The sequence below is a fragment of the Otolemur garnettii genome, unplaced genomic scaffold, assembly GCF_000181295.1.
Source record: "Otolemur garnettii isolate 467f Iridium unplaced genomic scaffold, OtoGar3 scaffold00219, whole genome shotgun sequence".
In the NCBI taxonomy this organism is placed as follows: Eukaryota; Metazoa; Chordata; class Mammalia; order Primates; family Galagidae; genus Otolemur; species Otolemur garnettii.
The window spans coordinates 1,228,691-1,242,782 of NW_003852614.1; the positions used below are offsets into that span (position 1 = coordinate 1,228,691).

The window sequence follows — 14,092 nt, forward strand, 5'->3', positions numbered from 1 at the left end:
TATCCCAGCCAGTCACAATCACTTGCCTAATTCATCAGATTTCCACCACTCTGGGCCATATGCTGTATCCAGCTCATCATCTCCTCCCTGTGCTCCCTGAGCTATGACTCTCAATAAGGTCCCCTGCCAGGTATGGCTGGGTTCTCTCTTTTTCCCAAGTTCTTCTAGGAGAGCTCAGCTGAAATGATCCTTGCAGTCTGTCATCTTGCTCTCTCCCCACCCAGCCCCGGAATGTAATTCTTATCTTTGTTACTCTATAGGAGAAGGTGTTTTTCTCTGGCTTTTTTCCAAATTTTTTCTGTACATTTTATTTGATGTAGTTTGAAAATAATATACATAGGTATAGTTTTCTGGCTTTATCTTGGTTGGTATTGTCTGAGCTTTGTGGATCTATAGTTTGGTATATAACATTAATTTTGAAGAAATTCTCAGTTATTATTGAGTATTGCTTCTCTTTCATTCTCTCTTTCTTCTCCTTCTGGTATTCCCATTATACATATGTTATACCTTTTATAGCTGTCCCACAGTCTGGATATTCTGTTCTATTTTTTTCAGTCTTTGTTCTCTTTGCTTTTCAGTTTAGGAAGTTTCTAATGATACACTCTCAAGGTCTGAGAGTGTTCTCAGCTGTGTCCAGTCTACTAATAAATCCATAAAGGGCATTCTCCTTTCTATTATAGTGTTTTTGATGTCTAGCATTTCTTCCTGGCTGTTTCTTAGAATTTCATCTCTCTGCTTACATTGTCAATCTGCTCTTGCATGCTGTCTGCTTTATCTGCTAGAGGCCCTTATGATATTAATCACAGGTGTCTTAAATTCCCAGACTGATAATTCCAACATCCCTGCCATGTCTGATTCTTATACTTGCTATGTCTCTTCAAAAAAAATTTTTTTTTGATACAGTATCTCACTTTGTCACTGCCCTGCCTAGAGTACTATGGTGTTATATCTCATAGCAACCTCCAACTCTTGGGCTTGAGCAATCCTCTTGTGTCAACCTCACAAATAGTCAGGAATACAGATGTGCACCACTATGCCTGGCTAGTTTTTCTGTTTTTAATAGAAATGGAGTCTCACTCTTGCTCAGGTTCATCTACCAGCCTTGGACTCCCAGAGTGCTAGGATTATATGTGTGAGCTACCATGCCCGGATTTCAAATTGTTTTTTACTCTTCAGTATGCTTTCTAATTTTTTCTTGATGGCCAGACCAGGTAAAGGGAACTGCTGTAAAAGGCCTTTAGTAATGTGGTAGTGAATTGTGAGGGGAGGGGAGGCTCTAGTTAAATAATTTCTCTTAGGACAGGCCTTGTTAAGAACAAAGTACTCTGGCATATTTCAAACTGGTTTTTTTCCCCTCCTCCTGTCAGAAGCATGAAGAATTTTTTCTCCACCATTCACTGTGAGAACCTAGCCAAGCTCCTGGAGGTAAAACTCACAAAACTGTAGGGGCCCCTCTATGCTAGGTCCCCTGGGAGTTTTCAACGCTGTGACTTGTTCACACTGATGCTAGCAATTTGTCAATTATGTTTTAGATTTTCTCCCTCTGGCACTGGTTACCATGGTAGTTTCCACTCTTGACTCTCTGTTCCAGTAAGCCACAACTCTTTCTGTTTTTCTGTCTCTTTGATCTTTAAGGAAATGGTGATTTGCCTTTTTTCCTCACCTACCTTATGGATCCATGAAGAGTTGCTGGTTTTTGAATCCCTTCAGCTTTTTACTTATTGTTAGTACAGAGTGGTGACTTCTAAGTTCCTACATGCAGAACTAGAAACCAGAAGTCTTCCAGAAAGTCAAGAGGTCTGGATAGTAATCTTGACAGTTATCACTTTCTATACTATGTTGGACAAATCCTCTCCTGCCCTCAGGTCTCTTTCCTTATCTGTAAAATGAGGGGTTTGTGCTAGATAAGTGGTTTTTAAGACTGTATTCCTCAGAACTCTGAAAATCTCATGGTAAAGCCTCAGAGACTTCCAAGAAGGTGAAATTTCTTTACTTTTTAAAATTTTTTAGAGACAGTCTCACTTTGTCACCCTTGGTAGAGTGCTGTGGTGTCACAACTCACAGCAACCTCCAGCTCTTGGGCTTTGGCTATTTTCTTGCCTCAGCCTCCTGAGTAGCTGGGGCTACAGGAACCTGCCACAATGCCTGGCTATTTTTCTTTTGCAGTTTGTCCAGGGCTAGGTTCGAACCTGCCACCCTCGGTATATGGGGCTGGTGCCCTACTCATTGAGCCATAGACAATGCCCAAGAAGGTGAAATTTCAGGCGTCCATCAACTTGTGGTTCAACTAGAGCACCTTCACTTTTATGTTTTCTTGCATGTTAGACATTTATGCAATTTCATTTGAAACAAGGGTTCTAAATTGTCCCTATTTTTAAAAAGTGTATAAGTCACAGAAATCACTACATGCTTTCAAATTCTATGACCCTATAATATAAGGGTTTATGGGTTATTGAAATGCTTTCCTGAGAGTAGGTATAAAATGCAGAAGAGAGGAAAAATATGAGGCCACTGAGGATGAGTAACTTTATCCTATAGTGAAACAAAAGACTGTTGAAATGATAAATTGGAGTCTTGAACAACAAATTTAACAATTTTGCATATTCTTAGTTGAGTTCTCAGTTACAGTGTCTCTTTTCAGTTTTTTCTTTTCCATAGTAAATCTTGTAACAGTTGGAAAACACTCTTTTTCTTTCTTTCTTTTCTTTTTTTTTTGCCATTTTTTGCCAGGGCTGGGTTTGAACCTGCCACCTCCGGCATATGGGGCCGGCACCCTACTCCTTTGAGCCACAGGTACTGTCCCCCCCTTTTTTTCAGAAAGAAAGAAATGGAAAGACTTCTGACTTGCTTGACTATAGGTAAGTATCTCCTTGGTTATTGTCAGTCCTTCATCTTGCTTCTATCCTCCATTGAATTCTATATGTACACTAAGCACACTGACTCCAACCTTATGTTTGAGCTAAGCTTCATGCTCCTTATTAATGTTTGCCATGGGAGTTTACTTTGGTTTCTTTGTCCACAAGCCAATAAGTTTGTCATCACTAGCATTAATCTCCAAATGTGATTTCAGCTCTTCTTATTCTAGTTTATTTTAAGGACATTTCCTTTCTCTCTTACCTCTCTTCCTTTGTTCCTTCTATCCATTCATCCTATCTTCCTTTCCTTCTAATTGCCACTTAATCTTAATCTAGGAATTTAATAAGTAAAAAGGATCAATACAAATAAAAATGCTCTAAATCATTCTGGGCTTTCATGGCCTCTTTCTCAAATTCAGATTTTTTTTTTTGTTATTTTGTTATTTTGTATCTTTGTTATTTTGAAGCTGTTCAGTTGTCTGGTTAAATTTGTCATCTTTCCTATCTGCTAATGATTCTTCCCTGTCTACTTCATTCAAGTTGATCTCCTATCTATGTCTTTTTACAACTCTGTGCTTTCTTACATGATGCCCCTTTTGCCTCACAGGTCTTCCTATTTTTACTGCCCATGTACCTTTTATGTCCAAAACACACCCCAAATCCCCTGTATTCAAAAATCTTGTAGTAGTTCAATTTTATATTTCAAATACTTGTCAACAAAGTGTTAAACATAGCAAAGTAGGTTAGAAGCCAAACATTTTCAAAAGATAAAAACTTTGCTACTGGGCAGTGCGTATGGCTCAAAGGAGTAGGGCACCGGCTGCATATACTGGAGGTAGCTGGTTCAAACACGGCCTCAGCCAAAACTTCAAAAAAAAAAAAAAACTTTGCTACTTGGCATTCTTATTTCTCAGAAAGGCATGGAGTATGTAATAAATTCTTTCTGATAATGATGGCACTTCCTGGTTCAGTACTGAGTTTGCTGTGTGAGCTCAGTAAATATTATGCCAGCATATTGATACTCTTCCAATTTTTAATCTCCAGTTCAGTCTTTTTTTTTTTTTTTTTTTTTTTGAGACAGAGCCTCAAGCTGTCCCCCTGGGTAGAGTGCCGTGGCATTACAGCTCACAGCAACCTCCAACTCCTGGGCTCAAGCGAGTCTCCTGCCTCCGCCTCCCAGGTAGCTGGGACCACAGGCGCCCGCCACAACGCCTGGCTATTTTTTTTGGTTGCAGCCGTCATTGTTGTTTTGGCGGGTCCGGGCTGGGGATTCGAACCCACCACCTTAGGTGTACGTGGCTGGCGCCTTAGCTGGTTGAGCTATAGGCACCGAGCCCAGTTCAGTCTTTTTAATGATTGTTTCTATTCTTTTTTTTTGCTTGTTTCTATTCTTTATTTTCTTACATGTAAATCATATCTTTCTACCTCAGGTGGTGAATGATTGCACTAATTAAAATTATAAATCCTTCCAAAGATATGTTTGTTCCCCAAAGTTTAAGTTAACAGCTTCTTGGCTTTTGGTAATGCTTTTTGTCATTTTAATTACTTTTAGTATACACCCATGCACACATACACAAATAAGAATTTTCCAAATTCAAACTCATATGTGACTGTTTTTAAAGCAAGATTAACCACTTTGCTAGAATATTAAGGTAAAAACCTCAGTATCAAATTTTACCATTTGATGCAGCACTCAAGAACCTTGCTCAGGCTTTTGATGGAGAAGTCTCAACTTTGGATTCCAGGATTAATGAAGCTCATGGTTTCAAAAAACAGGTAAAAGAAAGTTCTGTGGCTATGGGAAACATTGTGGAATCAGACAAATATGGGTTCAAATTCTGGCTCTTTCATTTGTACCTATGCGTACAGAGATAATTTGCTTAATCTAAGTTTCATTATATATAAAATGTAAATAATTATGTATACTTAATATAATTATTAAAGTTTTTAAATGAGTACTGACATAGTGTAGGTACTCAATATTAATTTTCTTCTTTTTCTATATAAATGGCTGTAAGATGAAAATGATGAATTTTAACTGCAGATCCCCAACATTATGCTCCTAAACTTGGTCTAGAATGCCTAATTTATCTCTAAATGTGATTCAACAAAAATTAATTATGCACCAATACAGTTGAATATCACAAGCATAAAGTTGAGCAAAAGAAGCCAGACATTGAAGAGTATCTACTAATCATTCAACTTATATGTAGTAAAAACAAACAAACAAACCAAAACTATATATGAAGTTAGAAGTCAGGATGGTGGTTACCCTTGAAGCAGGGTTGAACTTTAAAGTAGAAGGAGCTTCTGGGATTCTAAAAATGATCCAGATCTTTCTTGATCTGGGTGCTGGATACATGGATATGTTCATCTTGTGAAAATTTATCAAACTGTACAATTATGAGTTATGTTATGTACTTATGTAGGTTTTATTTCAATAAAATGATTTAAAAATTGTGGAGGCAGTTACCACAGTGATAAGTAAGCAAGAGCAATTAAGTGTCGATGTCATAAAGTGGACTGGTTCCACATGAACCTCTTTCTGCTTCATTGGTTTAATGAGGCATTAATCTAGAAGAAAGGGAATAAATAAAGCAATCTGGCTTCTAAGAAATTTATGAAAAATAACTAAGAAACTTCTAATGGCTCGGCACCTGTGCCTCAAGTGGCTAAGGCACCAACCACATACACCTAAGGTGGCAGGTTCGAATCCAGCCCAGGCCCACCAAACAACAATGACAGCTGCAACCAAAAAATAGCCGGGCATTGTGGCGGGCACCTGTGGTCCCAGCTACATGGGAGGCTGAGGCAGGAGACTCACTTGAGCCCAGGAGTTGGAGGTTGCTGTGAGCTGTGATGCCACGGCACTCTACCCAGGGGGACAGCTTGAGGTTCTGTCTCAAAAAACAAACAAACAAACAAACAAACAAACAAACTTCTAAGAAACTAATGGAAACTAATAGAAAATAACAAACATTTAAAATACAGGGTGTCCATAAAGTTCATGTGCAATTTTAAATTGCACACTTTTTTTATTATTTGGGATTCATTGAGGGAACGAAGAATTAGGTTACACTGATTACATTAAAAAGTCCTTATTATAATTGTGTCCACCCCTAAGAAGTGCACCATACATTGTGACTCCCCAACCCCCACCGTCCTCCCTTGCACACTATTTTTAATTGCACATGAACTTATGGCCACCCTGTATAGAAAGGTTTGCCAGGTGCAGTGGCTCATGCCTGTAATCCTAGCACTCTCTTGGGAGACCAAGCCAAGAGCTTGAGCTCAGAAGTTGAAGACCAGCTGAGCAATAGCAAAACCCCATCTCTACTAAAAATAGAAAAAAAAAATAGCTAGATGTTGTGGTGCATGCCTAAGAAGTACCAGCCATTACAGAGATTGAGGCAGGAGGATCACTTGCACCCAGGAGTTTAAGGTTGCTGTGAGCTAGTGTGTGCTAGGCTGACATCACAGCATTCTAGCCAGGGCAACAAAGTGAGACTCTGTCTCCCAGGGGGGAAAAAAAAGCAACGGTTTGATGACTTTGATCTTTCCAGAGTTTGAAAGGATATTTTTCCAGTCACCCTCCCACCACCCAGCCGTCCTTCTCTCCTCCCCTTCCCCACCCCCTCCCCATATTCTTGGCTTAGAATTAAGTTGTAGCTTTCATTTGCAAAGTCTATGTTAACCAGCTTGATGAAAGTATTTCAAATTATATATGAAAACACTACACTGTACTCCCATGTTTGCATTAATGTATACAGCTATCATTTAATTAAAAAAATTAATTTAAAAAAAGGATATTTTTCTATTTTTGCTGTATTTTAATTTTGCTTTTCCAAGGTGAAGGTCATGCTTAATATCGCCTAATGGGGGCTTCCACTATTCTTTGGAAATGTTAATCTTTCCAGTAATTTTCCTCAACCCTTGATTCTAATGTATCTTGTTCTCGGCTCAATTTTAACTTCCTTCACTACTACCAGTTGGTGAGTTCCTTGGTAATCCTCATTTTTAAAAAGAATTTGTGGCAGTTTTCAGAGATTCTTTTTGCCGAGCTAGGAGATCTGTGGTTAGGTTCTCAGAGTTTCCCAGCAGCATGGCCCCCAAACGCCAGTCTCCGCTCCCACCTCAGAAGAAGAAACCAAGACTGCTTACTTCTCCCAAACCGGAGGACACCTCGGGCTCTCAGGAATTGCTGAAAAAGAAAGAAAAAGAACAGCAGGAAGCAATTGAACATATTGATGAAGTACAAAATGAAATAGACAGACTTAATGAACAAGCCAGTAAGGAGATTTTGAAAGTAGAACAGAAATATAACAAACTCCACCAACCATTTTTTCAGAAGAGGTCAGAATTGATCGCCAAAATCCCAAATTTGGGGGTAACAACATTTGTCAACCATCCACAAGTGTCTGTGCTGCTTGGGGAGGAGGATGAAGAGGCACTGCATTATTTGACCAGAGTTGAAGTGACAGAATTTGAAGATATTAAATCAAGTTACAGAATAGATTTTTATTTTGATGAAAACCCTTACTTTGAAAATAAAGTTCTCTCCAAAGAATTTCATCTGAACGAGAGAGGTGATCCATCTTCAAAGTCCACTGAAATCAAATAGAAATCTGGCAAGGATTTGACGAAACGTTCCAGTCAAATACAGAACAAAGCTGGCATCAAGATATTGATGAAGAAGGGGATGAGGATGAAGGTGAAGAAGATGAAGATGATGATGAAGGGGAAGAAGGAGAGGAGGATAAAGGAGAAGATGACTAACAGAACACTGATGGATTCCAACCTTTTTCAAAATTTTCTCCAGTCCCTGGGAGCAAGTTGCAGTCTTTTTTTTTTTTCCTCTTGTGCTCAGTTGCTCTGTTCTTGAGGTCTCTTTTCTCTACACCATGATTCTCAACTTATTTTGGAGGGAAATACCTTGAGCAGAATACAATGGAGAAAGAATCTCTACTCGTTTCTGTTCCAAATTCATTTTTATCCCTTCCTGTCTCAACAAAAACTGTATGGAATCAACACCACCAAGCTCTGTGGGAAAAAAAGACAAACCTGCTCCCTTCGCTCTGCTGGAAGCTGGAGGGTGCTAGGCCCCTGTGTAGTAGTGCATAGAATTCTAGCTTTTTTCCCTCCTTTTTCTGTATATTGAGCTCAGAGAGTACACTGTGTCTCTACGTGAATATGGACAGTTAGCATTTACCAACATGTATCTGTCTATTTTCTCTTGTTTAAAAAAAGAAAAAAAACTTTAAAAAATGGGGTATAGAAGGTCAGCAGAGGGTGGGTTTGAGATGTTTGGGTGGGTTAAGTGGGCATTTTGACAACACGGCTTCTCCTTTAGCATGTTTTATTGTGATGTTTAACGGACATCCTTGCAGTTTAAGATGACATTTTTAAAATAAATTCTCTCCTAATGATGACTTGAGCCCTGCCACTCAAATGGGAGAATCAGCAGAACCTATAGGATCTTATTTGGAATTGACATTCTCTATTGTAATTTTGTTCTGTTTATTTTTAAATTTTCTTTTTTTATTTTATTTTTTTTTATTAAATGGTAGCTGTATACATTAATGCAAACATGGGGTACAGTGTAATGTTTTCATATACATTTTGAAATACTTTCATCAAGCTGGTTCACATAAATTTCATGTCATTTGCTTAGTCATTGTATTTTTTTTTCCACTTTCCCAAACTTTATTAAAGAAAAAAGCAGTGGTGGTAAATCTCTAAAACATCGTCAATTTTCTGGGATTCCTACCTTGAAAAATGTGATATTTGATTTCCAAACACATGCCAGAAGTGTATGTGGATCCCAACTGCACCAAGCAGGTGAGGAGCTGAAGTCTTTAGTGTTCATCTTCCGACCTTCCCCAGTCTGTGGTCTGTCTTTGGGTCAGCAATAATCGCCTGAACAGCTACTATGGCTTCATTAATTTTTGTCTGTAGCTCTCTGAGCTCTTCTATATGCAGCAGTCGTAGGATCTGAGCAGCTTCGTTAAGAACTGCATCTCCTGTGTCAAAACCAAGAATATGTTTGTCTAAAGCAACAGGCAAGCCCTCTTTTGTTTGATTTGCTTTAGCAACTGCATCCTGTGTCAGACGCTCCTGAACCAAAATGCGAATTGCCTTAAGCATCACCAGGTAGTCATCATGGCGCTGAATCTGAAGGAGGGTGGCCAGAGCCATCACACCAGCTTTGAAGTCGGGGTTATTTACATCCAAATTGATCAATGGCTCTGCATTCTTAGTTGTGCTGTCAGCATTTTTTGCATTATCAGGTACTAAGTCCTGGTATTTTTCAGCATTATCTCCATATTCAAGTCTAACAGCTAAACCAAGAAGCCAGTCAATTGCTTCTTGTGGATCTTGAATCCTGAAAGGACAGTTAACATCGCTGAGATACTTTTCAAAGAACTTGGGTCAGTCACTGCTGTGGATGTTTCTTAAATTACCTCTGTCTTCAATCTTGTAGTGTCTGATTTTCTGATCTTCAAGCCAAACAATAAAGTTTCTAAATTCTGTTTCATCTTTGCAGTTGAAGCCAGCCGGGTTGTGGTAGTCAAGAGCCGTCAGCTTGCGTCGGAACATGGTCCCCGCTTCTCGCTCTGGTCCCCGGGCCTCCTAGTCATTGTATTTTTAAATTTTCTTTTTGTATCACTGGAAAGGAAAGATGATGCTCAGTTTTAAATGTTAAAAGTGTACAAGTTGCTTTGTTACAATAAAACTAAATGTGTACACACACACACAAAGAATTTGTGCCAACTAAGAATTCTTATCACATGTCCCCAATTTATTAAAAAAAAAAAATCAACAGCATCTCCATTGGTCATTGGTCTAGAATTAAAGAATAGAAGTGATAGGAGTCTCAGCCAGGCTGGTGGCTTTCACCTGTAATCCTAGAATTCTGAGAGGCCAAAGAGGGTGGATTGCTTGAGTTCATGAGTTTGAGACCAGCCTGAGCAAAGTGAGAACCCCATTACTATGAAAAATAGAAAAACTAGCTGGGCATTGTGGCAGGTGCCTGTAGTCCCAGCTACTGGGGAGGCTGAGGCAAGAGTATCACTTAAGCACAGTAGTTCAAGGTTGCTGTGAGCTGTGACACCACAGCAATCTATCCAAGGTGACTCTGTGAGACTCTTCCCCCCCCAAAAAAGTCTAAATTTACCTGGAAAAATGTTCTTTACAAACCTAAAATTAAGTTTTTAGCTCCTGATAATCCCTTTATTAGTATATTAATATAAAGTTGTAGGTAGTAGAGATTATAATGGTAAAGACTAAATAGCACATTTTCATAATTATATTATTTCATGTTAACTTGAGCTTGGAACTTGGCTGTGCAATCTGATAATGACTCAGTGACAGTGAGAGAGTTTTTCACACTTTCTTATGAAGTAAGTCTCTTGTAATAATTATGTCATGTATGTACCACAAGAATATGACCACTATGGCTATAGTAAAGGGCTAAGTATAGACTGGGATTGACTCTTAATCTAGGAACTTTAAATATATGACTAAACAGGAACAGCCTGTCTTAAGGAGAATTTGTTTCCTAATGGGTGTAATAAACAACCATCATGGAGCCTGAAGTTCTACCATTAGAGACTTATTCCTTTTTCTTTGAAGGAATTTCAGTTTCCCAGCATCCTGTATTAAAATGTAAGCATCTTTGGGACTAGAATACTCTAAGCATTTGTCAATTGCCAATACACTAGCAAGGGTTTTGAAAATAAGTCTGTAGTCTGAATATAGAACAAGTATCTAGGGAGATAACAGGGATTAAAAAAAGGAGTTGAGAAGCTTGTGCCTCCTTTAAAACTTTTCCTAGAGCAAGTTTTGTATGTAATAATTTGTTAGCTATTCAATTATAAGCATTTTTAAATAGTCATTAACCTCCAAGGTAGAGGTTAAACTCTAGAAAGAGGACCAAGTATTGATGGGTTAAAGAATATCTCTCATACACATTCAGAAGTACATAGTATTCTATGTTGAGATCAATTAAATATTCTAGAGGTAGAAATAAATGGAGAGATAATCTCGCACAACTTCCTCATCTCACAAAGGAGTAACCTGAGACCTAAAGAGATTGGTTGTCTTGAAATGCTGTTAATTCAATGGTGGTCATGGTTAAGATCACTACATGTTTGAGATAAATAGTCTCTGCAAGTTTAAGTATAATTACCACTTTAATTAGATGAAATAATTTGGTTTTAGTTTTGACATTTGTAATAACACTTTTTGAACTGGCATGTAAGAATCCAAGTGGCCTAGCATTTTACCATGTAGTAGCTGTGAGTTTTTGCTAAAACTACAGAACAAGGTTAATGGTGAGGTTATGCATAATGTCAGTCAAGATTTGTCTCTTTGTCTGAAAGATTTGCCTCTTTCAGACAAATCTTGAAAAAAATGTCTCTTTCATCCATGACAATATATGTACTAATTTTGGCTCTATTCAATACATAGAGGGAATCTACTTGCCAAGAAGAAAATCACTTAGAAATTACAGCATAAAGCAAGAAGTGAATCACTAGATAGAAATACAGGAGCAAATGATACTACTTGTCAGTAGGAAAGAGGAAAACTGTGAAGAAATGAGGTCTTTTTATCTCTAGAGCGATACTAAAAACAATGGAAAGCAATATAAAATTAAAAGTGTAAATCAGTATTACAGTCTATATCACTTCAGTGGCAACATGTGCTTTTCCAGCTGAATTTTCTCCTTCAAAAAGAATGTTACTAATTTTCATTTTGATTATTTGTGTTCACCTGGCAGAATTCTCTCTATTCATTGATGTTCTGGTTGTTTCTTGTCAGCTGTCCCAGTTTTGTCCTTCTGATCAAGTAATTCTGATTACACAGAAAACCTGTTTACTTGTTGCACCTTCAGTTGATCTAGAGCAAGGGAGAAAAGCTTCAACTTTTGAACAGGTAATGTGCAACCTTCACAGAAAAGGCAAGAGTTCAGTGTGCTGTTTGATGTTTGCCTTCCCTGACACAGTTCTTTTTGATTCTCTTTAGAGAATACTTTATTCCATTCTAACAGCATCTTGATTTCAAAGATTTTTAATAGCTAATTACTTCCGAGGAAAAATTACATTTGGCTTGACCTCTTCTTTTAAGAAGATTGAATATCTCTTCTTTTAAAATGTCCCTTCCCATAGACCACTCTTTCCCAATGTTTTAAATACTCTTTATCTTCATGGTTTTCCAGTGATTTTATATGGTCCATAGGAGTGTTCCCTGCATTTCTGTTTCTTTTCACACCCCTTCTGAGGAAGAACTCATCTATTTCCAGAGCTTCCATAGCCTTCGACATTATTTACTTATTTTTTTCTGACTCCACTGCGTTTGCTTTCTTTGTCCCACATCCTTTAGTATCTCATCATTAACTCAATTTCACCAAGAAAGAATTCCTTACCTTTGCCTGAATTTCCCTGTCATATTTTTAAAGATTACCCCTTTTAGGAGATACCAACATCACAATCTCCCACACACCAGATCGTTGGTTTGTGTTTAGCTCTTTACTTTCATTTTTTCAAACTAAGAAAATTATCTCCAAGTCAGACCAATAGCATTTTTGTGTGATTTTTAAAATCTAGATCCTCTCTCCACTTGGTTTCTCTTATGAGAACGCCCTAGTTTCTCATATTTGTCAGCTTCTCGTCTCTCAAATTGGTGCAAAATCCTTCTCACTATGTATTCTTCTCCGGTTTATGTCTTTTATATTATTCTTTAGATCTGGAACAAACTCTCACCAGATCTCTGCCAATGCATTTCCCTTCCTTTCATATCCCCTGTTTAAGTTCAGCTGAAAAAAACATTTTAGCACCCAAAAACTGTGCTGGGTACTGGGGATACAGAGATAAAGAAGATAAAATCTGGCTCGGCACCTGTGGCTCAAGTGGCTAAGGCGCCAGCCACATATACCTAAGGTGGCAGGTTCGAATCCAGCCCAGCCCGCCAAACAACAATGATGGCTGCAACCAAAAAATAGCCAGGCGTTGTGGCAGGCACCTGTGGTCCCAGCTACTTGGGAGGCTGAGGCAGTACTCTCGCTTGAGCCCAGGAGTTGGAGGTTGCTGTGAGCTGTGATGCCACAGCACTCTACCCAGGGGGAAAGCTTGAGGCTCTGTCTAAAAAAAATAGAAGATAAAATCCTTATTTATGAGAAGTAAAGTGCCCCTTCTTAAGACATCTCTTCATTTTAAAAGAAGATGAGAAAATAATCAACAAACAAGAAAACAATTCTTCTTCTTAACAAGTAACAGTAAGTGTAATTTAATTCTCAATAGGAACTTTTGCTTTACTATAAAATAGGAATCTTTTTTTAATATAGTGCTTTTAACTTTCTAAAAGTTCTTCCTTTTCAGTTGGTAGTCTCAAGTTTGTTAAATTTTTATCTCAATAAATAGAGATCAAATTAATGTGAGGGATATTTGGCAAACTCTTAAGGATAATCCTTAATTACTTTGTTTCTAACAAATGTTCTTTTTTATTATATGTTTTTTCTCTTATATACATTTTTGCTTCTTAAGAACTCTCTTAATAACCCTTCTATAATCTTCCTTGCTTTTGAAAGAATATCTATTTAGATAGTTGAATTTATACTTCTGCCTTTTCATCATCTCAGTGTGGTCCCTATGGATTAGACCATGGTCTCTCTAAAGAATACTTTTCAAATTCTCTTATATACATCTGCTCTCTGTTCTCTAAACCCTCATGAACTGGGATATTTCCAAGTAAATAGGTGATGAAGGGATATAGATACCCTGCATAATCCTGTCAACATCATCTCTACCCTTCTGTGAGTCAGGAGGAAGTAAGGCATACTTTTAAAAGCATATAGTAATTGTAATTTTTCAAGGAACCATATATTTGTCCTAGAACAGGGCTGCGTAAACTACTGCCAACTGACCAGATCAGGCCTGTGGCCTGTTTTTGTATAGCCTGAAAGCTAAAAATGGTGTTTACATTTTTTACATTTATAAAGAGCTGTAATTGAAGATGAAAAATGTGTGCAAAAGAGTACATGCAACTGGCAAAACCTAAAATTTTTACTGTCTAGCCTTTTTATAGTAAAAGAGTCCTGATCCCTGTCCTAGATTATTATTTATTATTATTATTTTTTTTGAGACAGGAGCCTCAAGCTATCCCCCTGGGTAGAGTGCTGTGGCATCTCAGCTCACAGCAACCTCTAACTCCTGGGCTCAAGCAAGTCTCCTGCCTCCGCC

The 14,092-nt window shown here is 38.0% G+C and overlaps 1 protein-coding gene and 2 pseudogenes across 2 annotated transcripts in view; 2 read left to right on the forward strand and 1 right to left on the reverse strand.

Moving 5' to 3' along the window:
- Positions 1 to 14,092, forward strand: part of TEX11 (testis expressed 11) — a 159,812-nt gene that overhangs the window by 20,280 nt on the left and 125,440 nt on the right. The window contains 5 exon segments of the mRNA XM_012812714.1: positions 2,818 to 2,858; positions 4,546 to 4,611; positions 4,614 to 4,631; positions 10,185 to 10,255; positions 11,676 to 11,794. Coding sequence (XP_012668168.1) covers positions 2,818 to 2,858; positions 4,546 to 4,611; positions 4,614 to 4,631; positions 10,185 to 10,255; positions 11,676 to 11,794 — 315 coding nt within the window.
- Positions 6,934 to 7,737, forward strand: LOC105888194 (annotated as a pseudogene).
- On the reverse strand, positions 8,546 to 9,474 carry LOC100953841 (annotated as a pseudogene). The gene has a single exon (XR_154814.3). The product of XR_154814.3 is annotated as an RNA transcription, translation and transport factor protein pseudogene (transcript).